General features: G+C 43.9%; 1 protein-coding gene across 12 annotated transcripts in view; it reads left to right on the top strand.

The window, feature by feature from the left end:
• Window positions 1–26,331, top strand: part of EPHA5 (EPH receptor A5) — a 195,232-nt gene that overhangs the window by 110,678 nt on the left and 58,223 nt on the right. For 9 of the 12 annotated variants that reach the window (XM_039550865.1, XM_039550866.1, XM_039550870.1 and 6 more), the window contains exon 5: window positions 2,183–2,518. The exons of the other annotated variants lie outside the window; for them this stretch is intronic. In XM_039550865.1, coding sequence (XP_039406799.1) covers window positions 2,183–2,518 — 336 coding nt within the window. The remainder of the gene's footprint in view (window positions 1–2,182; window positions 2,519–26,331) is intronic. 12 annotated transcript variants of the gene reach the window in all.

Here is a 26,331-nt window from a genome sequence, read left to right as displayed (position 1 = left end):
TTTAGCGGAGTTTTTTCCAAGTACAGTTTCAGGATTCTTCAAGTAGGTCTTGTTAGATATCTGTAGACTACTAAAGACCTTTCTCTGAGGTCCTGTGAGAACCCTAATGTTATAGGTTATAAAGTCACAGCAGTTTTAAAACATTTCCACTGAAGCTGATGTTTTTAAGCCTTCAAGAAGAGTAGCTGACTTTTCTGTACAGAGCAAGTAAAAAACCCTGTGGTGACTTTACAAAAGTAATAATTTATCCCCTGATAAAGACACATTGTCCAGTAAGTATTTCTCGTGCTTGAGTTCTTTACTTTTTGCTGGAGTACTGGCATCAGCAAAAGGGCATTCATCCAGTGGAAGAAAAAATAGGGCAATTTAACTGGTAAAAAACATACAAAAAATCCTCAAGTGCAATACATATAACTCCATACAGCTCCAGTGATGAATTCCGTAGTTTCCGTTTTGTCGGTACAAGTATGGCACTGCAGAAAACAGTCCTGACCTGGGCTGTATGATAGTGTCATTAGCTAAATAGTGCTGGATCCCTGGGGTGCAGCTTGGGAGTGGATTGCTCCCTGTTTCTAGGGATCTGAAGGGATCACAGAACAAAACAAAGATGATCTGGCATTTTCTAAGCTAACTCAGCTTTTTTCTTCAACTGCTTTTCCTCTGAAAAATAAAAAAATACATCAGGATTATTTATTTCCTCTGGCAGTGAGTTTCTCATTGAATCAGAATAGCTTGAGTCTAAATCCTGACAGTGTTTCAGTTTATCAGTGTTACCAATTTTACAGACTCAGAGAGGGGAATAGAAAAAGGAAGTGGAGGAAAATGCTTCTGACTTATAAGGTGATTTTATTTTTGCAATACACTGCCTGTTTGAAATAACAAATTTAGTTTAATTATCACGACAAAATGCAAAGATGACAGCCTAAGTCAGCCTGTTAGATTCGTATGGATGTCTAGCTAGTGAAGCTACTTGTCTCCCTCTTTTCAAGGAACTGCTCATGGGTTTTGACAACTTCATTCAAACTGAAGAGGAATGTGTTGCATTGCCTTCTTTCAGAAAAACCCCAGCCTTTGCTGTATAGTTTCTGATGGTGCTGTGACTAAAATCCATCCTGGCTTGCTTTTATAAATTTCCCCTCTCTTCCTCATTCATTAGTATTTCCTGAGTACTGAACACGTGGATATCTCACATGAGACTCCTGCTTGTCCTTTCACATTGTCTTCAGGGTGTATCTGCAGCTTGCCCTTCATCTGCAACACAAGCCTGTTAAGAACAAAACCCTTGCAGCCCCTTCTGCGAGGAAGCAGTCTTGAAGGTGCCTCCAGGAGGGCTTTGCTTGCCCAGCCGTGGCCTCTCCCATCAGGATGAAGAGAAACAGCTCACTTTCTGCAGGTGCTCTGGTACCTCTGCAGCAGCTGTTCCTCCTTGGATAGCCTTGCCAATGCCATGCTGGCATCCTGAGTGGGGAGGCTTGGCAAAGTAAGCAAGTGCTCCGTGGGTAACCAGCCGTGCTACAGCCTGGCAGGGACCAGGAGGGCTGCCATGGAGTGGCTGGATACGGCCGTGTTTCCAGTGGCCCATGCAGATCACCATCTGCTTTGGGCTACATCGAGCGTCTCGCTTAAGTGTGATTTGGATACCCAAGCTTAGGGTTTCACTGCTGCCAAATGGCTGATGGGAAGAGGCGGGTGCACACAGAGGAAAGATTTGGCATCTGAGTTGAGTACCTAAGTAGTGTGAAAACCCCAGTGTGTGTCTGTTTTTTAGGACCTAGAGGTAGTGATATAGGGGCAGTGGGGTGAGGAGGGGGAATCTTGCCCCTGGTGAAGCCAACAGTGACTTGCACAGGGCAAAGACTTGCTAATCCCTTTGCTGAAGAGCAAGGAGAGCACCAGAGACAATGCGCCAGGGTGCAGTGCTCCTCCTGTTGGGTTTGACCCAGCCTTGTGTCCTGTCCTCCCGCACAGGTGACTGCATCCCAACACAGATCTCTTGAGTGAGGTGAGAGTGCTCAAAACAAATCCCTGTTTTCCCAGTTCTTCAGGTGTTGTTGCAAATGGTTCCCATGTACTCTCTGACACGTGAGCAATGGGGCATCTCTTTTCAGCCTAGAGAGTAGTAGCGAGCAGGATGACTGATAATACTGTTTTTACCATGTGTTTTTCTCACTTTACAAACCAGGACCCCCCTCTGCTCCTCGGAGTGCCATCTCAAATGTTAACGAGACTAGTGTCTTTCTGGAATGGATTCCCCCTGCTGATACTGGTGGAAGGAAAGATGTGTCTTATTATATTGCATGCAAGAAGTGCAGCTCACACTCGGGTCTGTGTGAGGCGTGTGGCGGTCATGTCAGGTACCTCCCCCAGCAAACCGGCCTGAAAAACACCTCTGTCATGATGGTGGATCTGCTTGCTCATACAAACTATACCTTTGAAATTGAGGCAGTGAATGGAGTGTCCGACCAGAACCCTGGAGCCCGGCAGTTTGTGTCTGTAAATGTAACCACAAACCAGGCAGGTAAGTGGATCTTCAGCCTGGGGGAATGTCTGGGGTGGGAGCCTGAGCCAGTCAGACCCAGTGCAGACCTCCCTTTGGAAAGGGTGGAAGTCTCCAGCGCGGAGGGCTGGACTCTGGCCTCTTCAAATATGGGAGGTGGGAGGTGGGCAGTGCTTATGTTGCACAGGCTATAATTACAGCAGTCTTCACTAGGTTTCCTTTCAGTAGGACACATTTTTAGGCTTTGTGACTTTTTCCTTTTACACTCAGCTACTTGGAGATACCTCCACTTCTTTGCATGTTGGTGTATCCATCCACTAAACCAGAAAAAATAAAGGGCTGTCTTTCCTGTTGGGAAAGGAAAATTTCTAAGAGTCCATTTTGATTAATAATGGCTAAAACATCTTAACTTTACAAACAGTTATCCTAAGAAAATTGTTTTGAGTTACCTTAGGAAATTTAATCCCTCTTCTACACTGTAATGCTAAAATGACTGGGCTCAGGCTGGTGAGGTACATTGTCACTGCTTCTCCAACAAGGTAGGGCTAAGATATCCCTCATACTGTGTTTTTCTTGGTTTTGCACTGTACAGACAGGGATCATGTAGACTGGTTTATTCCTTTGTCCAGGGCTCTCATTTGTCCACCCTTCCTTTGCCCAGCAGTTGAAATGAGCTGTCACTTTGGACACAGGCATGGAGTAGCCATTGTCCCCTGTCACTTGGAGTTGTGATGGGAGGCAAGAACATGATTACGTCTCCTTCCATGTGCATCAACACACCAGACACATCACACAACTTCTGTAAAGCCCCGGAGACTGACCTGTCCTTCTCTTGTCCCCTCATGCTCTGTGTTTTAGGGTCTCTCCCTTTGCCTACCCAGCTTACTTCCTGCCATTTAATTCAGGGCTCCAGTGGCATTTATCCACCGTGAAGCCCTTCCAGGATTGTTAACAGGTGGCATTTGAGACTGTGAGGACTGTGCTGCCAGACCACTGGAGCCACCCCCTGCCTTCTCCAGGACAAGGTTTAGCCAGGAAACCCAGTGGGCAATTCAGTGTGACAGCTGGATGTAGATTGGCAGATACTCACTGTGGAGCAGAAGAACACTAGCTGGAGCAGGGCTGCATCTCATTCCTGCTACCCAGGTGTATGTGCACAGGCTTGGCAGCCAGCAGCAAGAAAGTGCAGATCCCTGTCCTGATAATTAAACTGGGTTGTTGAAGTGTTGGACAGATCATTCAGATGTTTCTTGAGGAGAGGAAATAAAGGCATGCTGGGAATGCTGCTGATAGATGCAGCATGGAATCTGCTGGAGGAATATTAGAGGACTGTAGTATGACACCCGTTGAAGGCACCTGTTTAGTGCAGATCAGTGGGTGTCACGGTCCTAATGCTGTTTGCTGTTTTCCTGTTGTGAAGGCTGCTGCCAGTAACTCTGCTGTTGGAAGAAGTATATTTTCCTGTTAGTGGGTTTTCATTGGTATTTCATTGCTGCCACTGGATTTTCCCTGACGTGTGGTGTTAAATCCACATAAATCTCAGTAAATGTAGCTGTGCATGAGGAGATGATACCTTGCTGATCAGTGTAGACAGTGAGGAAATGGTCCTGGTTTGTGACTTACATCCCAAACTCTCCATACCTGCAGCAGGATTTATCCACATAGCTGCCTTTCTGTGCATCAGGCCAAGAGTAACCCCCTTCCACAGTTATCACTTCCAGCTTCGTATTGGAAGGTCTGTCATAGGAAATGGTAAAGCTGTGACAAATGTGTCTCATGCTAAGGACAAGTGGGTAAATGTAGCTTCTGGTTAAGTCTCGCTGTTTACTTTAGTGGAGCCGCAATCAGGGGAGATACTAGTGGATCGAGCCATGGGTGTTTAATACCCTGTGTGGTGTTGAAATTGTATCTGTACACTCTCATGTACAGATTCAACAGGAGGTTCAATCAAACTGCTGTGTAAAGAAAGCAGTAGTGACTGTATTTTGTTGTCTCTCTGGCTGGTCCCACCATGCGTTTGTGAGGTGAGCCAAGCCTGTCTGCTGGAGCTGTAGCATCAAATGGACTTCCCAGTAGTGCGCTCTTTCAGCACTCCCCCAGGTGATCATCAATTTGCCCATGCCAGAAATAAAGCAGATGGAAAGAGGGACTTTGCAAATCAGACAAACTGCCAAGCATAGAAAGTAAGTATCTGGTTTTTTAAGGTGCCTCCAAAAAGCATCCTTTGAGGCAAGTAATGGGGTGGTCCATGCCCAGTGGTTCTGGATATCTCTTAAAAAGCCTCACCTTCAGCAGTCCTTTCTCAAGTAAGAGTAGGCTGGGCACATGTGGCTTCAGGGAGTCTCAGGCCACCCACCTTCCCCCTGGAATTCCCTCCAAGAGGTGCAGCTCTTGTGTCTCATTTTTTCCCTTGCAGAGGTTTTCTGATGGTGTGATTATATTTTCACAAAGGCTGGTTAATGAAGTTGAACCAGTGACACAAGGACAACTGCAGCAGTAGGAGAAATCCTGCTACAAGATCTGTTGGCTGCAGGAAATTGAAAAATTGCATGCCATGGGATAGGTCTGGCTGCTGGAGTCCTACTGGCACGTATTCAGTAACCCAGCACTGCAGAGAAATGCCAGGGTATGTTTTGTTGGTTTGGCTTTTGTCCATCCCAAGAAGACCATGCTCATTTCAGAACTGCAAAGAATGTGCAGTCAGTGAGTCTCTAGGTGCACCACCTCTTCTGGGCATGGCAGCTTTTGGCAGCAGAAACTACTTCTGGGTTGGACCCTCAAAGGGATTACTTCCTGAAAAAAAAGTGGGTTTCTCCAAAATAATTTGTTCCCTTTCCTCTCTCCCCTGTTTTAAATAACAAATAAAAGAATTGGTGCTGGCAATCCATGTGGCATTTTCAGACTGATGTAATTTTCCTCTGAACTTTTGAAATCAGATTTGGAAATACAGCAAGGGAGCAGTAAAGTTTTGCGCACAAGAAGAGGCCGATGGCTAATCTCCACCGGTGACCCCAGCATGCTTCTGTTGCCCCAGTCCTTGGGGACCTGACTGTACTTGGAATGAGACTGATCCATGCAGGATGTTGTGGCCTTAGGCTCCAAATACAGGACTAGTTTTCCTGTAATCCTCTTGCAATCCTCAAACCCCTGTTGCTTCTGTGGGATTTTGCTGGTGTTTTTCTGCTGAAAAACCTGTGTCTAGAAAGGGTGAGCAATGCCACAAGCCATGAGAGATAGAAATTGTGCTGGCCTGCATTGTGACTACCCTAGAGCTGCAGCAGGCAGGTAGAGGACCTTCTTCCCTTTGTAGGCACAGGAGTTGACCCAAGCATGGGTTTTCCTTATGGCATTGCTGCAAAATACGTGTCCAAGGGACTTCCCAGCACAGATGGCAGGGAGCCATCTGTAGTGCAGTCTCACTATGTGTTAAAAAGTGTGCCTCATGCACATGGGCTGGAGCACAGTGAATAATTCATAAGTGGCAATGATAGGATTGAGTGAGCCATCTTTCCCTTGCTCATGGTTTTGCTCAAGTTTTCATATTTTTGAAACCTCCACCTATTTAAACAGTTTCCAGAGAGCAGTCTGTGTGTACTGCTAATATTGAAGTTTGCTTTTTAAGTGACAACTGCATGACCTTTTTTTTTTTCTCAGCGATTTCACCAAGCTGGATGATTAAGGGATGCTGTCGCTCTGGACAGAGATGTGCATCTCCCTTGAGGTCTTTCATCTTATCTGCCTTGTATACAGAAAGCACCTACCGTGACGTCTTGGTCAGAGATGTGTCTCATAATGGGTCCATAGGGAGCGAGCAGTTTTGATTCATGGTTGCCTGCTCACCCGTTGTATCATCGCAGGAGCACACTGGAAAGATGCAACATTTAAAACCTTTCTAGGCTTAAAACCTGCCAGGAGTATTCTCTTTAAGCCAGCCTAAACAGCTGAGCAATTTTCTTTGCTTTTGATGTCAGCAAGTCCCATGCTGGGTATGGCTTCAGGCCATGCTGGCCTGAACTGGCCTGGAGGTGGGTGGTACGAGAGTGGGGCAGTTCTCCTGCCGGCATCCCAAATGCCACACACTCCTTTGCACTTAAAGACCTTCTCTGTGTGTGTTTTCAGATAAACCCCCTGCCTGTTTCCTGTTTTGAAAGTCAGAAGCCAGTGTTCAATCCCCTTCTGTGACCTGTATGGTATTTCTGAGCCTTCTGGGCAAGGAGGAGAAGAAAGGTAGAGATGTGCTTGCTAACAGAGGAGGAGTTAATGTGTCTAATGCCTCAAGGAGTCTGCATGCCTGAGGCCAAACCAGAGATACAAGTTGCATCCTGTGGAGCAGCAGTGCTTTTTAAGCAAAGGTGTTGGAGGACAGAACCTGGCAACCTGTAGCTCTGGGAGGCATGGCTAGGTTCTTACTTGACCAAAAAACCACTAGATGCTTGGAGGAGCTAGAAGGCTCTTGGAGCAGGGAAGTGTGCTGAAAACCTAATCTAATTGCACAGGCTGGGATCCTGCAGTGGAGGGGAGCAAGGGAGAAGGTGTTTTCCTTAGTCAGGATGTGTATAGTCTTTGAAAAGCAGCCAAGGGCAATTCAGAGAGGGAAACCTGCAACGTAGAGCTTGCTGCAATCTTACATCAGCATCTGCATGCTCTCGAAACCAAGAGACTGCAGCCCTGCACAGCCTGGGAAGAAGACATCAGAAAATGAGGCAAGGGATGGGAACCACATTTATAGAGATTGCCTTGGGGAACAGATGGGTTCAAGTCCTGTAACATTCAGGGTCTGATTCTTCCCACATTAAAGTCTTCACAAGTTTGTTTGGTTTGGCAAAGGGAAGGGAGCACTTTACTTATTTTCTTCAGGAATAACAGAAAATTTCCAAGAGGGTGCTCCAGTAGAGGCAGCATGTTCCATCATCTCACGCAAGAATTGAGACCGGTCTTGCAGCTCTACTTTTCAGCCAGAACCGCTGGCCTAGGGTCTGAAAAAGCTTAAGCAGATGCTTACTTCTGGAAAAGTGCCTCTCCACAACCAGCATGTTACACAGGGCTCGCGTTTAAACATCCATTGTAACCGTACTTGATCCACTGGGCTGCATCACCTTCCCAGCAGTGGTCACTAGTGGATGCCATAGAAGGGGTAAGAGCATGAGGCAGACACGTACCAGTGCTCCTTGGAGCGCTCTCCAACCTCCGGGGAACACCTCCTTGTGCTTTATAGACCTTAATGGATTTTTCTCGCATGAATTTGTCTAATCATTTTATGAACTCTGAGAAAATTCCAACGGCTGTAGGCAATCCTTTATGAATTTGGTATGTCTGGTGGTTTAAACTGTGCTTTAGATTCACACTGGCCAGAGAGGAGCTATTAGTGGCGTAAATAGAGGTTTTAGGGTTTGCAATTGCCCATCTCTGTGGAAAGCACTGCCATTTAGAGATGCAGCACTGGCTTCCAGTGTGTTAACCCAGGTATTGCAGCATTTAACCTAGAACAATGTACTCTTAAAAGCAAAGAATGTCTTCCATACCAGGATGGGCTAATACAGGGATATTTTAATATGCAGAGGTAAACTGTAGTGCCTCAAAGACCATAGTGTCTATTTAAAGCTGAGTGCACCCTGCACTGCCCCTTGCAGCAGGATCTTTCTGCAGGCTGTGAGCACCCTTCATGTCCAGGGAGATGTGAAAATTAGTATTGAGTTGCCAGTGAAGGTTCAGCCAGAAAGAGAATAAATTCATTAGTGAAGTTCCATGCATATGCTGGTAATCAGCTTCAAGAAGTATTTTGGTATATTTTTGAAGCATGGTCACATGCAATCAGAGCATGCAATCGCAGGTTGTAAAAAGCAAACACACTGGCAAAATAAAACCTGAAAGCCAGTGTTGTACAAAAGGTTTATTGTTTGAATTTTTTTGTTGGTTTTTGGTGATGGCTGCATTTATACTGAATGCAAAATCTTCATCCAGCATCCTATTCCAGAGTCATGAATTCAACCCAGCCCAGATGGCTGGGTGTCTGCTACCAAATGAATTATGGATCAGATTAATATTTTACAGTTTTATTTATAACTCCCCAATCAGTAATTGCTACTTTTTCATAGTTTGTTATAAGTCGTCTTGTTATACTTCACATATTAGAAATACATGCTTGAATATTGAGACAAGTTTTTGGAATATGAAAAAATGTCCCCAAATTACAATATGACTTTTAGTTAGAGGTCATTTTTATTCTGGAAGTATGTGAGACAACCCCATGGCTGATATATAAGGATATTAAAAGATGAAATAAAAAACATTTTCTTGCATCTACAGACAGACCTTTCAATTTTGACACGAAATCAAAACATCTTATTTATAGATGAAAATACAAATAGTAAGCAATAGTTGTCTCTATCCACCCTCCTCCTGAAAAAGGGAGAAAGAAAGATGCTGAAAATCTCCTTATGAGATTCAGCTGATGACATTCATTGTGTGTTGTGCAGTAGGGTGCAGGTTTTACCATCTCCCAGTTGCAGTGAGACAAACATCTTTATGGTGAAGCAACTAGTCTCCTTCAAAGCATGCTGCTCATGAGGCATGAGGTACCAAATGCCGAGTTACACCTGGGAAAATGAATCCATGGACCGCACCCACGTGGTGCCATGAAGATGAGTGTGAGGGAGAAAGAGCTGCCTGAATACTCAGCTTGAGATGCTGCAACCAGAAGGATTAACACCGCTCTGTAACATCCCAGAGCCACTGGAATCCCCACCAGCAGCATTGCCTCAGGCTTGGGATAAAGTAGCAGATATTGGGCAATCGGAGTCTAGGTTTTTAGAGGAGTGAGCAGCAAATACTGATATTTTCCGAAAAGCATAGAGCAGGCCGTGTTGTGATCAGGTGTAGTAAGAGCTTCACAAGGTCAGAGCTTTAAGAAACTTGTGCTTTTGCAGGGCATTACTTGTGTTACAAGAGTGATAGAGCTGGTTTAAAATTTTATTTAGCATTTTTCTGGCATATTTTTAAAGGATTGCTAAGTAATTTTATACTAATCTAATTCTCATCCCCTTAAAACACAGTTTTCAGGGCCAAGGAGTTCTCTTTGTATTGTGCTGAGCACAGTACCTGGCAGAGAGCAAAAGCAAAGCATCTGAAATGGTTTCACTGCCCAGATGACATCAATTTATAGATTTTTTTCCCCATTAATGTTGTTGTTGAATTTCACTGCTAATAAAGTCCCATTCAGCTCTTTAGTCTCAGTCTGCAAGCTGATAATTCCATTGTCTGATATGTTATTTCTCTGATTTTAGCATTAAAAGTAGTTTTATATTTTTAACAGTCTGCGTAGATGATACTTCTGAAAATAGTCTTCAGACACCAGGACTCCAAAATTGCCAAAAAAGAATGTAAAAATACTTTCTGTGCTGTTAGAGAAATAGCAGTGGACTTGTAGGCATTTAATAAACAACCCACTTGTTCTCTGGCTGCAGTTTCTTTACCAAACCAAGTAAGCTCTTTATAGTAATCTCCATCAAAAGTTAAATGTAACAGTGGAGGAAACAGAGGAGTTTGAACATCTGCGTTTCCGTAGTTGTGCATTGAGTGAGCTGTGCTACAGAAACACTGCTCAGGGTATAGCAGCTTCACAGGGCATTTCTCCTTTCCCATGCACCCTTCATGCTGATAAAATGAATTTGTAGGAGTGTGAAGGTGTAAGTACATGCATGGCGGCGTGTGTGCGTTTGTGTGTGTATGAACGTGCAGGACACGTGCTGGAGAGAACACAGAGGTTACCCACCCTTGTTTTATGTGGTGTCTGTGACAGCTTGGTAAAGCTCAGACAGTTCAGGTACCTTTCACTCTTCGCATCCTTGTGCCAAATTGCTACCTAACTGGGCCCACATTTGAAGAGGGTGGCTTTCTGTGCTGCAAGGCTGCCCAGAAGTTCTCTGGTCCCTTTTCCCTTCTGTCTGCTTTCTTTTGCCTTGAGCATGACCCTTCCTCTAATAAGCAGTTTGTAATACTTATTTGTAAATATGGCCAGATTTTTTTCCCCTTGCTTGCTGTTGTGCCTGGTGTCTGCAACCACACAGCAAGCTGGCTTCTGTATCCCAGGAAGGATTTTTCTGTATTTAAACTGAATTACAGGTTCCCAGTATTTTACAGTACCAGGCTGAAGTGCTCTTCTCCCCTGGATTGCTTCTCATTGGAGAGGTGTTGTTTCAGTGAGGCTTGTAAAGTTTTTCCACATTTTCTGTTGTGGTTGCTATTATAATGTATTTCAACAGCAAACCCCTTGCTCATTCCTTGAAAGATTTCCAAAATGCTACTTCTGGCACTTGTATTTCTTGCAGAGGGCTAATGTAATAGGAGTAGTAGGGCTGGCTAGTACTTTTTCCCCAGCATACTGCCCCTTCTTTCCCCACTGATGGGGGGACATGGGGACACACAGCAGGGAGGGGAGAACACTATCTGAAAAGCCAAGAGTAGTGTCAAGGTGACAGACAACCCAGCAGTAAACTGTATTTCTTCTACAGCAGCTGGGCCAAAGTTCAGCTACATGCAAATACTGCAAAAAGCTCAAGAGCTGGAAGGTTTTAATTAAAACACACTTCAGATGTGCTCTTTTGCCAGCGTGATGGAATGCTTTCTGCATCTCCTGGTCCTGGAGGAACAGTCCTGATCAAAGCAAGTAACTAACGGGATTTGTGGCTAGATCAGTACAATAGAAATCACCAGAAGGAAAGCGTTACTATTTATTTATTTTCCTGTTTCTTCAGGCTTGATAATTTCTAGGAATACAGGCTCTGATCAAAAGGCCCGGTGCAAATCGATGCAGAGCACCCACTGGCTACGGTGGTGCTGGGTGAGGGTTTTTCTGCTGCAATGCAGCAAACTGGGGCGACTCACTGCTCTTTGTGTGGAGGGGCCGACCATGCTGGACCGATCCTCTGCGTGCTTTGGCAAGCCTTGGAGAGGGCACTGCTCTGTGGAAATGGATGGGAAAAATTTGCAAATTCTCTTGTGCATTTGACAAAGTCTGCCCTGCGGGTTTTAGCTAGGGGTGGTGGGTGTGCCAGGTGGTACAAGGGGCCTTTTGCATGTGGCCCCTGGGCTCTGCAGAGATAGACAACAATGCCTGAAAAGCAAATTTGGAGAATTAGGTGGAAAATGCCAGTGGAGGGCACTAGCACTGCTTACTGCCTTCCCAGGAATACACAGCACGATTGCCCACCATGCTTCTGCATCCTGCTGTGCAAAACTTGTGCATCTTTGCTCTCTGCCCCTACACGAGATGAAAGGAAGCAGAGTTGAATCAGGTAAAAGCAGAAAACTGGGCTTGCCCCTCCCTCCTTCAGTTTGCAAGGGTTTATGGGACCGTGTGTGCCATTTCTTCATAGATCCTTTCCAACTTTCTGCAGTCTGCCTCAATCCAAGGAGAGAAAGTGCTGTTCAGCCAAGTAGATTATTAATTATTCTGTTTTCTGAGTTGCCTTCCACACAGTTCAGCATTAGTGTGGCTTATTACGGGGGACTGATCTGCACCGCACCATTATCCTGTCATCTCCAGAGCTCTGCCTTCCCCACAATGGGTTCCTGCCTTGGATCATTAAGCCATGAAGCTCCGTGGTTCTGCCTTGTTCTCCTGGGGGGTGGCACCAAGAGCATGAAATTGTTTGCTGACCTTGCTGGAGACTTATGGTCTGAGTCTTTAAACACCTGGGCGTGCAAGGACAGTTTCCACAGAGAGGTGCTCTCGCCCAGTTCAGTAAACTGGAAGACTGTCACTGCAGAAATGACTGGGTTATTTAATTTATTGTACATCACTCTGTCCCAGGTGCAACTCGGCCCCTGCAAGGAGATGGAAAGGAACTGGAGGATGACTGGGCAAGGATGCACATGAGGGCACAGACCCATCTTCACCTTTTCCAAAACTGCAGACTGCAGCTAGCAAGGCTGGGTGTGCATGAAGGACAAAATGCTGGGTGCTTTCCGCAGCAGGGTGTTTCACCAAACCCTCTGCTATGTGTTGGCTGTGGCTTCAAGGGGGACTTCTGCCAGAGTCAAATAGCCCTGAGGGCTTTGAGTGCTATTTGCACCCCCTGCAGAACATCTCTATAAAGCAAAACAAATCCCCTGTAAAGTAGTCAGTTGATAACATGGTTCATGCTCTAATAACAACTGTGCATCTGTTGTGGCCTCGCACTCTGCCTGTATCTTCTGATACTGGTCAATGAATGAGAACTGCTATTTTAAATTCAGTTTGTATACAGTGTCCAGTTCTTAATTTAGGACAAAATCGGAAAGTTAAATACATGGTCATTATGCAAATAACTGCAAGTTGGCTCAGCTTTCCTGCATGCAGACCTGATGGATACAGCAGCATTGGAAGGGGTACCTAATGTCAGTAAATTGTTATTTTGATGCCTAAAACTTTATGTATTGCCTTCATCAGGGAGGTTTTTCAGCCATCTGGTTCATTGATGGGGAAACTGAGGCATGGAGGTGTGGTGTGATGGGCCAGAGGACACACAGTCAGGGCTGGGACTCTTCTTGCTGCTCCTCTGCCCCTACTGAACCCTTCCCATGGGGCTGGAGCCTTAAGATGCATTGGAAATGTTTCCTAACCTGTTTGCCAAACTAACTTCAGAGCAAAAAAGAGAGGCTGGACAGAGTCCACTGGAGATGGGCTGTTGGGTTTGGGGTTGCTTTTTCTGAATCAGTTTCAGTATTATTGTGGTTTCAGTTTCACTGCAGCATTACAGATAGAAATGTCAGTCAATGGTGTATTTATCCAAAGCATTTAGTGAGCTGAAGTGTGCTGAATAGCTTGGGGAAAAGTGTGGCATGGGGCCCATTTGCTCCCAGTCTTAATTGCTTGCAAGAGTGAAAATTTCCTCCTTTCCTCTTTTGCACCTTCTGTCAGGAAAGACAATATTTGATCCAAGTCCAGCTCAGTGCAAGGTGTTGCCTTTAATACATCTGGTTGGTGAACTGTGCTTTGTCTGCTCAAAAGGGAGCCATTAATAATGTGACAGTGTCCATTCCATGCTGCTACCAATTCCAGTGCCCAGGTGATTAAATGTAACTAAAATCCTGATCGTTTTGATTTCATATCTAGCAAGAGAGCAATTGCTACCTGTTCAGTAAATACAGTTGAGTTTTATTTGGCCTCTGGCAGCAATAGTATTTAGAGTGGCTTGGCAACTGTTCACTGATGAGGGTCCAAAAAAAGCACTTAACAAAGTCAAGTGATAGCAGTAATAAACTGCTAAAGACACTGACACTTTGTTTATCTGCTTGAGCGCTTTAGCAAGGATTTCTGGGGCTCCTCTTGGTTTCTCTGCCTCTCTTTATAACCTGGATCTTGAGACCATCTGCCAGGGACTGGTGAGGTGGCTGCCTCCCAGCCAGGGGCACCACTGCACGGGGCTGTGTCAGACTTTGGGGTCACGCAGCCCTCTGCTCCCTGGTCCCCATGGCTGAGCCCCAAGCAGGTGCCCAAGGGGCTGCACCAGGGGTTGGATGGGAGAATATCCAAATATCTGAAATATGGGACTATCAGATCTCCTGTCTCCCTGCCTCCAGCTCCTCTGCCTCATAGAAGTAATGACTCTGTGGACGAGGCATGCCCATGGCTCGTAAACCATTGGACCATGGAAGTTCTGTGCACTTTGCCCTAGCAGGAGGAGCACTTTGGCAGGCACAGCAGCCACCTTCTCCCTTTGCTGTGAGGGTGCTTGAAAACTTTAGAGGTGCCACAAGTCAGACGACTTTACAGCTGCCGTTTGGCTGAGTCTAGGAGTGTTTTCCTCTATAAGAGAAGCAGCAGCTATTTTTCACAGAGCAAATGAAGCCACCTGTTGGGTTAACTGGGCTTTATTCAGTCCCCAGGCTGCCTTGCACAACCTTTAGGGCCCATAGCAGTCTTTGAAGTACCATTGAATTTCATTGTAATTGTCAGAGTCATTTACTGTGAATGGAAAAGGGTATTTTTTTTTCACTCCCAGGCATGAATAAACTCTGTAGATTGCAGGAAATAATCCCTCTTAAAGGAGAGTTGAAAGTGCTGTCTTTTAATATAAGAAACCTGGTGCTGAGCTGATGCGTAGGACTGCTCCAGGTCTTGGCGAAAGTACTGGAATTTGCTCAGTGATTAGAAACAGAATAAATCAGATGAAAGGAAAGCAGCTGATGACAGGGTAATACATGTGTCAGAGAAGGGGAGGGAGTGGTGAAGGAAAAGTACCTAATGTGGATGACTTTAATTATGTGGAAGGTGGGAAGATTGACTTGCCCGTCCTGAGTGGGGTGTGTGAGAAGATACATTAGTGTATATTCTCTCAGAGGTTGATGAGGTGTCCTCCAAGATGTTAGTAGTTACTTGGATGAAAAAGGGTGCACTTGCTGGCAGTATTTATGAGAGGTTTAATTACGTTTCACAGACTGAGTTCCAATTAGAAGGGAAAGTAGGGGTGAGAAAATGAAAGATGTACAGCATGTGTTAAGAGCACGGTGATATATCTGTGGGTAAGGATTACGGTAAACAAGGTGGTTGTAGATCATGGCATCATTTGCACACTTATATTTTAAGGTGCTTACTCCAAGTTCCCTTCCACCACCCCCCTCATCACAAGCAAAATTATCATTAAGGGGTCAAACACAGGTTTCTGTTACTCCTCTTCCAAGATGGAAGGCAAAGATCATTTGCAATTGCTGCGATGCAGGGCTGTTTTGTTTGGGGTTTTTTTTGCTAATTTATTAACTGTGTCATAAAGCAGCACTTCAGAAAAGGCAACAGAGACAGATCACAGTATTTGTCTCCATGCTGCATGAAAAATTTTACTGTCACAGTGGAAAAATTTTACTGTCACAGTGCATCCTTTCACATTGTTGCGGATTCTCGCATTTAGAATCATGGAATGGTTTGGACTGGTTTGCATTATCCTTGCTATAACCTCACCTAACCAGCTTCTTATGCAGATGACCATGATGTCCACTCATTTTTATGTCAGGAGGTAACACTGAAAGCGGAGATGTATCAGCACTGGCTTATTTCCCTTTGCACTGTAGTCAACCAAGGACTTTGCCATTGACTTCGCTGCGAGGACAGTGCCTCCATGTCTGAGTGGCTTTGGCACAATTCTTTCATTACATCCCTCTCACATGTCTCAGAAAGAAGCTTCTTTGCACTCTTTACTTGTGGTGTAAGCTGTTTGCCAGTATCTCCACAGAAGATGCAGGTAAGAGGTTTTGTCTAATAGTATCAGCATTAAACCAACAGGCAATACTTTGGATCTCGTGGTGTTGGTAATTAAAGTAAAGGTAAGTCTGCAAACAGTTCATGACAAACATTGGCTGGAGAACAGGAGGAATTAGCTAGTGAGATTGCTTTTGTTTCAGGTACCATCGTTCCTCCCCCTGGTATCTTAAACAGCAGTGAAATGGCTTCAGGGAAGCAGTGGCAGTACTTCAGCAACTGGAAATTTTTTTCTCTCCTTTAATTCCATTATCACACTTGGTAAGCTAGAACAAAGCAAAGGAGAAAACTCTTTGGTGATGTTGAGAACAAATCCTTATTTATTTAAAAGTAGCTATGTCAGGAGAAAGGTATGATGGAGTATAATTGCCAAATTCTTATTTGGTAATGAATATCTTGCAGCCATCTCAATGCTGTTAAGAAACAGGCATAATTGCACATAGGATGCATATATTTATCATGGAAGCTGGCACTTCAGACCATTAGGAAGTATCTGTAGCTTTGCTGTATGCTGCACGTAGATTAATCTAGCTTAGGAGACTTAAGAGCCTGTCAGAGATGCTCCCATCATCCAAGCATTTGTTACGTCAGGTGATAGGAGAGCACTTGGAGAGGCACCAGATGGTTTCCATAGCCATGCTGCAATAATGTTGTGAGTTCCTGATATTTGTGCATTTCCAGAGGTTTACCTGTTGCTGGCTGCAATATTTGCCTCTGCCTGTTTTATTTACACACATTAAAAAAAAAAAAAATAAAGTGGTCAGGTCCAGGAGGGAGTAGTGTTCCATTTATGCTCTGTTGTGCAGAGTATTTCTGCATGCCGGCATTGGAGGAAAGACACCTTGACTCTGGGGAGCCTCTGAGAAAAGGCCAGCGAAATAACTCCAGACACACAGTCAAAGGCATGGGTCTCTGCCACCTTGAATGAAAAAAATTATTGTTGGGAATTAAACATGTTCCCTTGTCAGACCATCAAAGAAAGTATAGGTAGAAGCAGCATGTTGCAGAAATAGGCAAGTTTGGAAGTCGTGTCTAGGAATAAGGAACAACTCGCCAAGGGAAGATGATTTTCTGTAAAAGATCATAGCTAGCAACTCATCACTTAGGGCTTTTTAATTAAATGTGTTTGGGAAGAGATGGACAAATAAGATCTCAGGGGAGAGATTGTTTCAGCCTCAGGCCTAAGGCTGCCACCAAAGATGAGGTTGTACGTGCTGCAGTAGAAGATGTTAACTGCGAACCTCGTAGTGCTTTGTGAGCAGCGGGAGTGTCCCTCCTGCACATTTATAGGCTGCAAAAGAGAGTGAAGTGATTTTTCCCAAGGTCACCCAACAGTTCATAAGCAGGGCCAAGAAGAGACCAAAAGCCACCAGGGTCTAGTGGCACTACACTTCGCTGGAGTCAAGGTGGAGACATAAAGGTAATTTATTTATTTGTGTCCTTCCTTTATTCCCCATGTTTCTTGACTGCTTTTTAGAGCTCTACACAGGAATACGGGGTTAGGGATTGTATCTTGGTGTACATCCGAGTCCCTCCTGATGAAGGACTGAAGTACAAGACCATAAGTAGGATCTCTTCCAGAATGGAAGGGTAGATTTTCTCTGTGTTACAGCTGTAGGTCAGCTGACCGTAGGTCCAAGTTGGTCTTCTGTTTCATTCATGGCTTTGTCTAAATCAGCACCTGGAGGGATATATTATATTTTGCCTTCCCATAGTGGATTGAATTCTTGTCTTACTTGTGTGGAAGCTACTTTTGATGGAGTCAGTGAGTAGCTTCTCATGCAGACAAATGCAGGGTAGGGCCTGATGTCTCAGGTAGGTTTGATCATCACACTTTTTTCTTTGGATGTCTTCAGAGCTGCTCTTTGTGTTTCTGTTTGGTCTCTAGAAATTTTGTCTCTAAACATAATTTTTTCCCCCAGGGTGGTGAGGAAGCAAGATTATCTTGTGCATGGAATTAGAATAATTTTGATTTTTGTTATTTTATCAATGCAGTGTCTTCCCCACATTCTGAAAATCCTTTTGCCCAGCTCATTCAGTACATAGTTGTAGCTTATGATTTGAATGCCTTACTGAGGAAAGGATGAAGCAGAGAACACCAGTTTTATTATTGGGTCACCGACTGAGATATTTTTTGAGTTCCCAGAGCTTTATCATAGTCGCCATCCTGGGTCTTAGTAAAGAGATGATCTCAAGAATTAAATTACTGAGATCATAATATACTGCTCTGTTAGACAAGATTCGTGGTTGAGAGAGGATATGGCATTTACTGGACCTTTTAAATGTCACATCCAGACTTTAAAGGCTATAGTCTTAGAATAAACAAAAGAGAACACAGCTAGCTCAAGCAGCTTTAAAATGAGCAGCATCCTGGTGATCCAGAGGGAACCTGTGTTCCATATTTATGCAGCAGCTACAAGACTAAGCAGCCACTGGAAACCATGCAAGGATGATAGCAGTGTCTTTCTTGAGATACCAGGTAAGATGTGCCTATGTGCTCAGCATTCCTTCCATGTAGCAGCAGAAGGAAGTAATATGAAGTTCTTATCAGAGTGATGCACAAGAAGTTAGACAGGCATTAATGGCTTGAGTAATTTTGGTTGGAGTACAGTAAATGAAGTGACTGAATACCACGTGAAATAATATGTCTCTGCAAGCAGTTGCTTGGCAGTTGAATGACTGGATGGAATTTTTTTTCCTGTTTTCTTAGCTGTGTAGTAGTTCAAGTGGATGATAATACTGGGAAAAATTTATTTCTTTCCTCAGATGCATTTTCACTGATAGAAGCAGGCCCTCAGGAGGGTAATCCACAGAGCTGAATTCTGTACTCTGCAGTGCTGTACAGCATAAAAATGCATGTGGGCAGTTCCCGCTGATCAGATGTGATAGTTCAGTATCTACAGGCCTTTTAAAATCAGGCTGGTTTTGTAATTTTTATGAACTGATAAATGTTGCCAAATTGCTTGGAAATTTACTGACGGTCTTCAAGGGACATTCAGCTTTAAAAAGTACACTTGAAACATACATCCTTACTTAAGACTTTTCCTGGGCTTTTTTCTGGGTGGCTCATGGAAGTGTGCATGTGTATATCTATATTTAAAAGTGTCTTTTTCTGTTTTGTTTTTCATGCTCTCAGTAACTGTTGTATTGATTTTTTCTTAATTTTTTTTTCTTCAGTACTAATTTCTAGAACGAAGTTCAGTTATCTCTTAAAATGTTCTATTCTTTTAACCAAGTGGCACGATGGGCAGCAAGTCCCTATGTGGTGAAGTTTGGTAATCTGCCCTCAGGAGTGAATTGTTATTGATTTAAAGGAAGATGAAAAGTCAGTGGTGTTTTGTGGGAGGGCTGAATGATCTCTTTTGGCCTTAGGATCTAGGTATATTGATTTAAAATTATCTTGCTTTACCTGCTGCCTATAAATTTACAAATTCAAGTTAAATGAACATAAAACACATTCTGGTTGAGTCCACTGTATTTATACAGGGTTTTAACTAAACCATTTCAAATGTTGTTCTTTTTATTAATTCTGCTTAGCTGTGTATAGTTCTCTTGGAGTACTTCTCATTTTGGGGGGGGCAGTCCAACAACATTTGTATACTTCACTGTAATTGAATCCTGATGCAAATCCAAGTCTTTGTTATTCTTGCATTCACTGCAGTGACCTTGATAATGTGAATGCTTCACCTTTGCTGCTCCTTGGAAGGCAGTCCTGTGAAACGGGATCAATTACGTGCATTGCTAGGATCCCATTTTCAATACCACTGAATTAAAAACAGTTAGAGCTTGTTAATGGGCTTCCCCCTTGTGTGAGGGAGGGGCAGGGGGAATGAACAAAGGAGAATAGAAGCTGAATTGTTTGAGAGGAGGTAATCTCTGTTTTGTTTCTGCTATAGATTAGGAGAGATCAATTATCATGTCAGAAGGCAGAGAAGCTAATACGCCTCAGAATCTACACACAGTTATTTAATCATCCTGCTTGATGCATAGCATTCATCATTCACATTTTTAATGCCACTTATTGTTATCATCTCACATTTACTCAGGGAGCATTTAGGGAGAGAGAGTCGTGCTAATAGGCAACAACCTGGGGAACAGAATAGTGGAGAACCCATATGGTTTGATTTCTCTCTCTTCAGTCTAAGCAGCCTGAGCCCTGGACCCATGCAAACTGTTGTACACATGTGACCTTGAGATGATACCCCTGTGGATAACTCAAGGCATCTTCTGAAGGAAAACCTACATGGACTCCCATCTGCACTGGGTGGGTACTTCTCAGTGGTGCTGTAAGTGGCTTTTTTCCAAGAGCTAACATCATCACAGACCTGTGAAGGACACAGGCAAATGCCTGTGAGCAGCTGGTATTTGTGCAGTGAGCTCTAGTAGCCACCCCACCCTGTCATCTACTGTTTGGACTACTTTCACACATCTTCAAGGCACAATTCCAGCCAGCCACTAGATGCAATGAGCACTTGCAGCATAAAGGTTGGTCAGAGGAGAGTCACAAATGTGCAGGGTGATACCAAACAGGAAGTGTTTTATATATTGCATATGAAGACATGCATATATGTATTTTAATTCCTCTGTGAAGTTTTGGTGGTCTAGTCCACACACTAAATAAAGATGAAGTGAGAGTTGGAAGGACTGGGGCCCTTCCTTAGGTCTATCCAAGTCATTCCCTGGTCCAAGTTGGAGAAGAGAGCCAAGAAGCTCCTCAGAAGGAGGAACCCACAGTGACTGATGTTGAAATGCCTTCTTCTCTTCTAACAGACACAAAGCCGAGGGGAAGCAGGTGATCAGTATAAGGAGAGCTTGCCAAAACCAAACCTGTAATCCTGTTACAGTGGTTGTGAACCAAGAGAGGAATCTGGATGCAGTGAAAGTTGTCTTTCCTCCATCTTTCTATAATATCATGGTACAGCCAAATGAGACAATGTCACCAAAGCCTCAGAATACATTAGAGAGTGGAGCTGCACAAATGCTTCCTCTGAAGCAGTAAGTTGCCTGATTCCTATAAGCCTCTTCCTGGCAGTATCTAGGAATAGTGAAGCTTTTGTTTCACAGCCAGGAGGTGGATGGACCTAAAATATGAATTTGTGGCACATTCTTTTTCCCCTGATGCTTCAGAGAGTGGCACTATCAGAAATGAAAGCCAAAAAGGCAGAAAATTCCCACTCTGCTCTCCCGCATGCATATATCTTGCCTGATTTTTGATCAGTCATACCCACAAAGCAGTGAAAAATATTGTCGTCAGAGGACCAGCCACCAACCAGTGTAGATTGGGATGAGCATCATGTTGCAGAAAGCAACCAGTTTGACTACAGTTCTGATGAAGATGAAGAGCTAAAGACATGTCCATTTATGCATCGCTCGTGCGGCCACCATTTGAAACAGCTGAAATCTCTGCTGGGCCCGTTTAGCTTCTGGATGGCAATCCCACCCTCTGATGTTCAGGCTGTTCTCCTGGTACCATAGCATTGCCCTGACCTCCAGAGCCTGTGGTGATGCAGTTAAGTAGACAAGGGCATAGGACAATATCCTGTCAGCAGTAAGGGGAAAAATTGGACTAGAGAGTCTCTGTACAGTCCGTAAATTGGGTTTTCATGTTAGAAATGTTCTGGCATATTCTTGAGTTGGTCTCTAAATCCTTTTCAACACCTTCAGAAGCTAACTGGACTGAAAAAGCCTGCCATATTTTGTCAGAAGAGTCTGTATTTGCTTCCTGCAGAAAAGTGATGCCTCTTGCAGGGGGGGAGAGTCAAAAGCCATGCTTTCATATGCAGCTGCATTTATCCATTCAAAAGGTTGATGTTCATCCTGAGCTTGTGTTGCTCAGTCATGATCTCTGCAGTTTTGCCTCAGCAAAGCAATTTTGCACAGTGCTTGTCGTTAAGCACAGAACTAGTGCTTCTACTTGGAAACAGAAGTTGGAGAGAGTTATTAAATTATGAAAACAAGCCTTTGCCACAAATTTCCCTGTAATTTTCCTTTTTTTCACTCACATAAGGGTTTTTTTTCCATGTTTGAGCTCAGTGTGATATCACCAAGTTGCTTGTGATTTAAATAGAAGAATCCAGCTGTCAGGAGTAATGCTTGCAGGTATTCCTTCTTTTCTTTATTTGCCTTACAGCAGTGCCTGCGGGCCAAAGCAAAGATTGTGCTGGCAGCATCTGAATAGTTAGTTCCTGCCCCTCAAGTCTATACAGATAAAGGAATTATCGTTATCTTCATTGCACAACTAACAGTACAGAAAGATGAAGTGACTTGCCCATGGTCATGCTAGGAGTCTCTGGCAGAGCCGGAAAGCAGAATATTGTTTCCTCTGGTCTGATGCTTTTATCCCAATGTCATCCTTTTGTGTGACTAGCCACTTTCAACAATTTAGATTTTTCCATAACGTCTCCTGGCACAAATGTGCCAGGTGGTAAATGGCACTAAATATATGTCTCTTGGATCTCTGCCTTTCAAGATCCTTTTTATTTTTATCCCTTACCTTGTGATAGCCAGGTGTCTGTGTAGAGCCTCGTGTCTGAAAGGATCTCAGGATGTGCTCATCTAACCTGCTTTAAAACCTCCACACGCACAGATGCCACAGGTTCACTGGGTGATTTTTTTCCAGTGATTCATTATTTTTGTCCTTAGAAAGCTGTTCCTAAATTTCATACTGTGCTTGTCTTGCTCCAGAGACAGCATCCTTTTACTTATTTGGAGACTCATGTTCTCTTTTAGTCTCCTTTTCCCCGGGACAGAACAGTCTCTGTTAGGAGCTTTCTTAACTTGTGGATTTTCTCCAATTCCCTCTTGGATTCCCTCAAAATGCACTGAAATCCCTAAAAAAGTGTTTTTCCTGACATTCAAAATGTGGCACAGTATGGAGCTCCCTCAAGTGCTTCCTCCTTCTCCCCAAGGACCTGATAAATCACTTCAGCCTACTGGGAAGCCATGGGTTGACGACTCACCAAAGCAAACAGCCCAGAGAAGGTGCATTCCGTGGCAGAGCAGGGCATCAAGACATACACGGGGGGGGGTGGGGGGGGGGGGGTGGTTGCTGGGGCAGGGACACCCCGGAGCATTGCCAAGACCCACCACAAGCCCACAGTTTGTACAAGAGTGGCTGATGAGTGGGCAGGGCGTGGGGGGGTACGCAGGGAGGTCACATTCCTCTGACTTGAAGGGGAGAAGAAATTCAGTTCATCGCATTCCTACCATTTGATGTCAGAGCCAGCAAGAGAAGACCTCTGGCAAGACCTTACAGCACTCTCCAGGGCCTACAAGAAAGCTGGAAAAGGATTTTTACAAGGGCCTGTAAGGATAGGACAAGGGGTAATGGCTTTAGACTACAAGAGGGTAGATTCAGACTAGATACAAGGAAAAAACTTTTTACGATGAGGGTGTTGAGTTGCTGGCACAGGCTGCCCAGAGAAGTTGTGGCTGTGACCTTCCTGGAAGTGTTCAAGGCCAGGCTGGATGAGGCTCTGGGTAACCTGGTCTAGTGGAAGGTGTCCCTGCCCGTGGCATCAGGTTTGGAACTGAATGACCTTTAAGGTCTTTTCCAACTCAGACCGTTTTATGATTCTGTGAAGCTGCATCTTCTTAGCTCCTTCCAAAGGGGCATTGTATCCTCCCATGTTTCACACGGCAAAGGTTACCCTTTAGGAAGCTGAAGGTACACAAATTTACCTTGATAGTATCAAGAGGTGTTTTCCCAAGCAAAACTTTGATTTGTGCTGACTTTCATAGTTAGCTTCACCTCAATGCTTGGAACCTGAGATTTTAGGGCTAACAGTGGCAGTGGTCATACTTAAGTGCCAAAAGACTGGGCAGGATATCTGAGTTGGCAGCAAGGATGAGATCTGTTCAATTTTCTCTCTATTTGTCTGCCATTGCCCTTAAAAACAGTGGGAGCCTGGGCAGCATTTGCTCTGATCCAGAAAAGCCACTGTCAGTCTAAAACCAAGAGATTCATATAATCACAGGTACATAAACCTTTCTATTTCAGCTCTAGCAGTTTTGAGGTTTTACTAATCTAGGGGTTTGATCTAGTATTACCTGTTTGATATATTTTTATTTGTTTTTAAGAATTTTTTTTCCAGCCTTCCAGTCTTCATTGGGGAACTCACTTACGGAAAGGGTCTGGATTGTGGTTCTGTAAAGCTGTGACCAGCTCAGGGTTCTGTGACAAGTGGTGAGCTCATGCTTTTCTCCCATTTCTGAATGAGAGGTGAGATAAGAACAGTGGTGGTATTTGGAGGAACCAAATACCGCAGGAAACCCAAAACAAGCTACAGTGGGAGTTAAGGACTTTGCCTGTTTTTCCCTCTGACCTGGTGTGCCTGTTCAGTAGCTGTTCTTCAAGTGGAAACATAAGGAATTAATTTGCTGCCCCTGACTTCACTAGAGTGTTCAGTAATTTGGCTTTAATGTTAGAATTCATCAGCAAGACTGATTGCTGTATCATACAGAGTGGCAGGCTTGGCAGAGAAGGAAATTTCCCACACAGTTTAAAAATGGTCCATGAATTTGCCGGGTTTAGAGTTTGATAACAACTGGAAAAAGGATGCAGCCAGTTTTGTATGAAGAAAGGAGCCCATTTAGGAATTAAACATGTGAAATGGTGGGAGGAGGAATGCACATTTTACATTTTGTCCAGTAGCTGTGGTTTGGCTTTGTTTTGTTCTTAATGGCATGTGGTTTTTAAAAGGAAGTTTTTGCTTAAATGCAAATCAGATATTAGGTTACTAAAGATAGGAAAGGCACTCCTTGGTAAGTGTGGTGGAGGCTAGTCTGATAAATGTACTCAGTAATGAGAATTCTACAGCAAAATGCTGAGCCCTGTGGCTATGATCCAGCAAAATGCTGACAGCAGTGGTAGCGCTCATGGACTTAAAATTAAGCATTTTCCAAAAATGCTGTGATGGATCAGAGCTGGAGTCCTTATCACCTTGCTAGGAGTGAATTTATGAGCGTCTTCTAAGTCAATAGTGTTTATTCTTAGGCTTCACAACTAAACCGCTAATGGAATAGAGGAAAGTTACAGGTTTTTTTGTGGTGTGAAGAAATCTGGCTCCAGGCTTAACCACCGTTTCCCAGATTTCAGAAAAACTTACTATCTTGATTTCCAGAGGCTCTAGAAAAACAAAATCAGGTACCTTTTCCCTGTGGATTTGCACCCTATAGGAAGATGTTTCTTCATGCCTCTCATCCCTGCTCCAACAAATATTTGCCTCAGACACACATTGGCCTTGAGCGCAAGTACCTGCTAGGGACATCAGGAAGGCCTCTTTTTCTTGAGCTCAGGCAACCTGTGATGCTCTAATGTCTCCCTCTCCCCTCTCAGGATCACAATGAATTGCAGCTTAATAGGAACTGCCTGTGTGGGACATGGGGCTGATGCTGCTGTAAACACAAATGAACATATGTTAGGCCTGGCAATTGAAAAAAAGTTTCCCAAACAATAAGCTGTGGTCAGGGCCAGTCTTGCCAGGCCAATTTTTAAAATTATTTTTTTCTGAACACCCTGTAGCTGTATGAAGGGGACTTTGTACTCTGCAAAATACAGGTGAGTGTTGGCAAGCCTTCAGGTTTCAAGAGAAAAGAATTACCTTGATTGATGTTACAGATCACGGCGCCCTTTGCAGCCTTCATTATACAGAGTCCTTAAAATTCCTTAAAACTGTTGTACACCAATATTCCTCATAAAGCATTGAATGTGTTTGTTGATGAACAAGCTGGAGCTAATACTTGCCCTACCCTGAGACGAGTGTGCTCAATATTATACAATTTTCTCTTGTGATATCTGGTCATGTTTTCCTCAGGCCTGGTGCCTGCAAGTTTTGTGAATCTGCAGGCAGCTTCCATTATTTAAGAGTACATGTCTCTCATCCGTGATTGGCAGGAGCCGAGAGCATGTCTGTGCAACTCTGTAAACAGAAGGCAAATGGCAAGAATCCAATTTATTTTTTGAAACCGTGTTCTTTTAAGAGCCTTGCCAAAGGTTATGTGTTTCTTGGAGATTGTGGTGATATCTGATAGGTTCCATTAAATATTCTGGCTCTGTTCTGTATGGGGTGGTGTGCATATGAGGAATGACAAGGCCAGTCTTACCCCAAAGGCTGTGTAGTTTAGTGCCTAGATTTTGTGGTGGCTTTAGGCTCTCCTTGTAATCCTCTTACAGTTTTAATATATGATAGCCCTGACACAAAGTAACTTCCATATGGTAGATTTTTTTAGAAATTATTTTCTTGCTTTGTGGCATAAGCAGTAAATTTTGGAAACTCATGCAGTCAGCAAGAGGGCATAGAGAAAGGAGTGCCAGAGGCGAGATGTTGCTATGCTCTCCTGAGTTGCCTCCGCAAAGATAGTGAATCTTAGCAATATTTTGTTAAGGCAAAATACTTTGTGAATGGCAAAACTTCCGTTGGTTGCATCCACTGTCCTTCAAGGAGTATGTGTTGAGTCCTGCTGTCTCACAATTAACAACGTATTTTGATTAAGAGGAAAAGACTGCATACAAACATTTAAAGCTATGCATTTATTTTCATAATTTATACGTCAATAATCAGTACTTGGTCTAAATAAAAAAGGATTTTTTAATATAGAT

This window comes from Corvus cornix, chromosome 4, assembly GCF_000738735.6.
Source record: "Corvus cornix cornix isolate S_Up_H32 chromosome 4, ASM73873v5, whole genome shotgun sequence".
In the NCBI taxonomy this organism is placed as follows: Eukaryota; Metazoa; Chordata; class Aves; order Passeriformes; family Corvidae; genus Corvus; species Corvus cornix.
The sequence above is the reverse complement of the archived record's forward strand: the minus strand, read 5'-3'. Positions and strand labels throughout refer to the sequence as shown.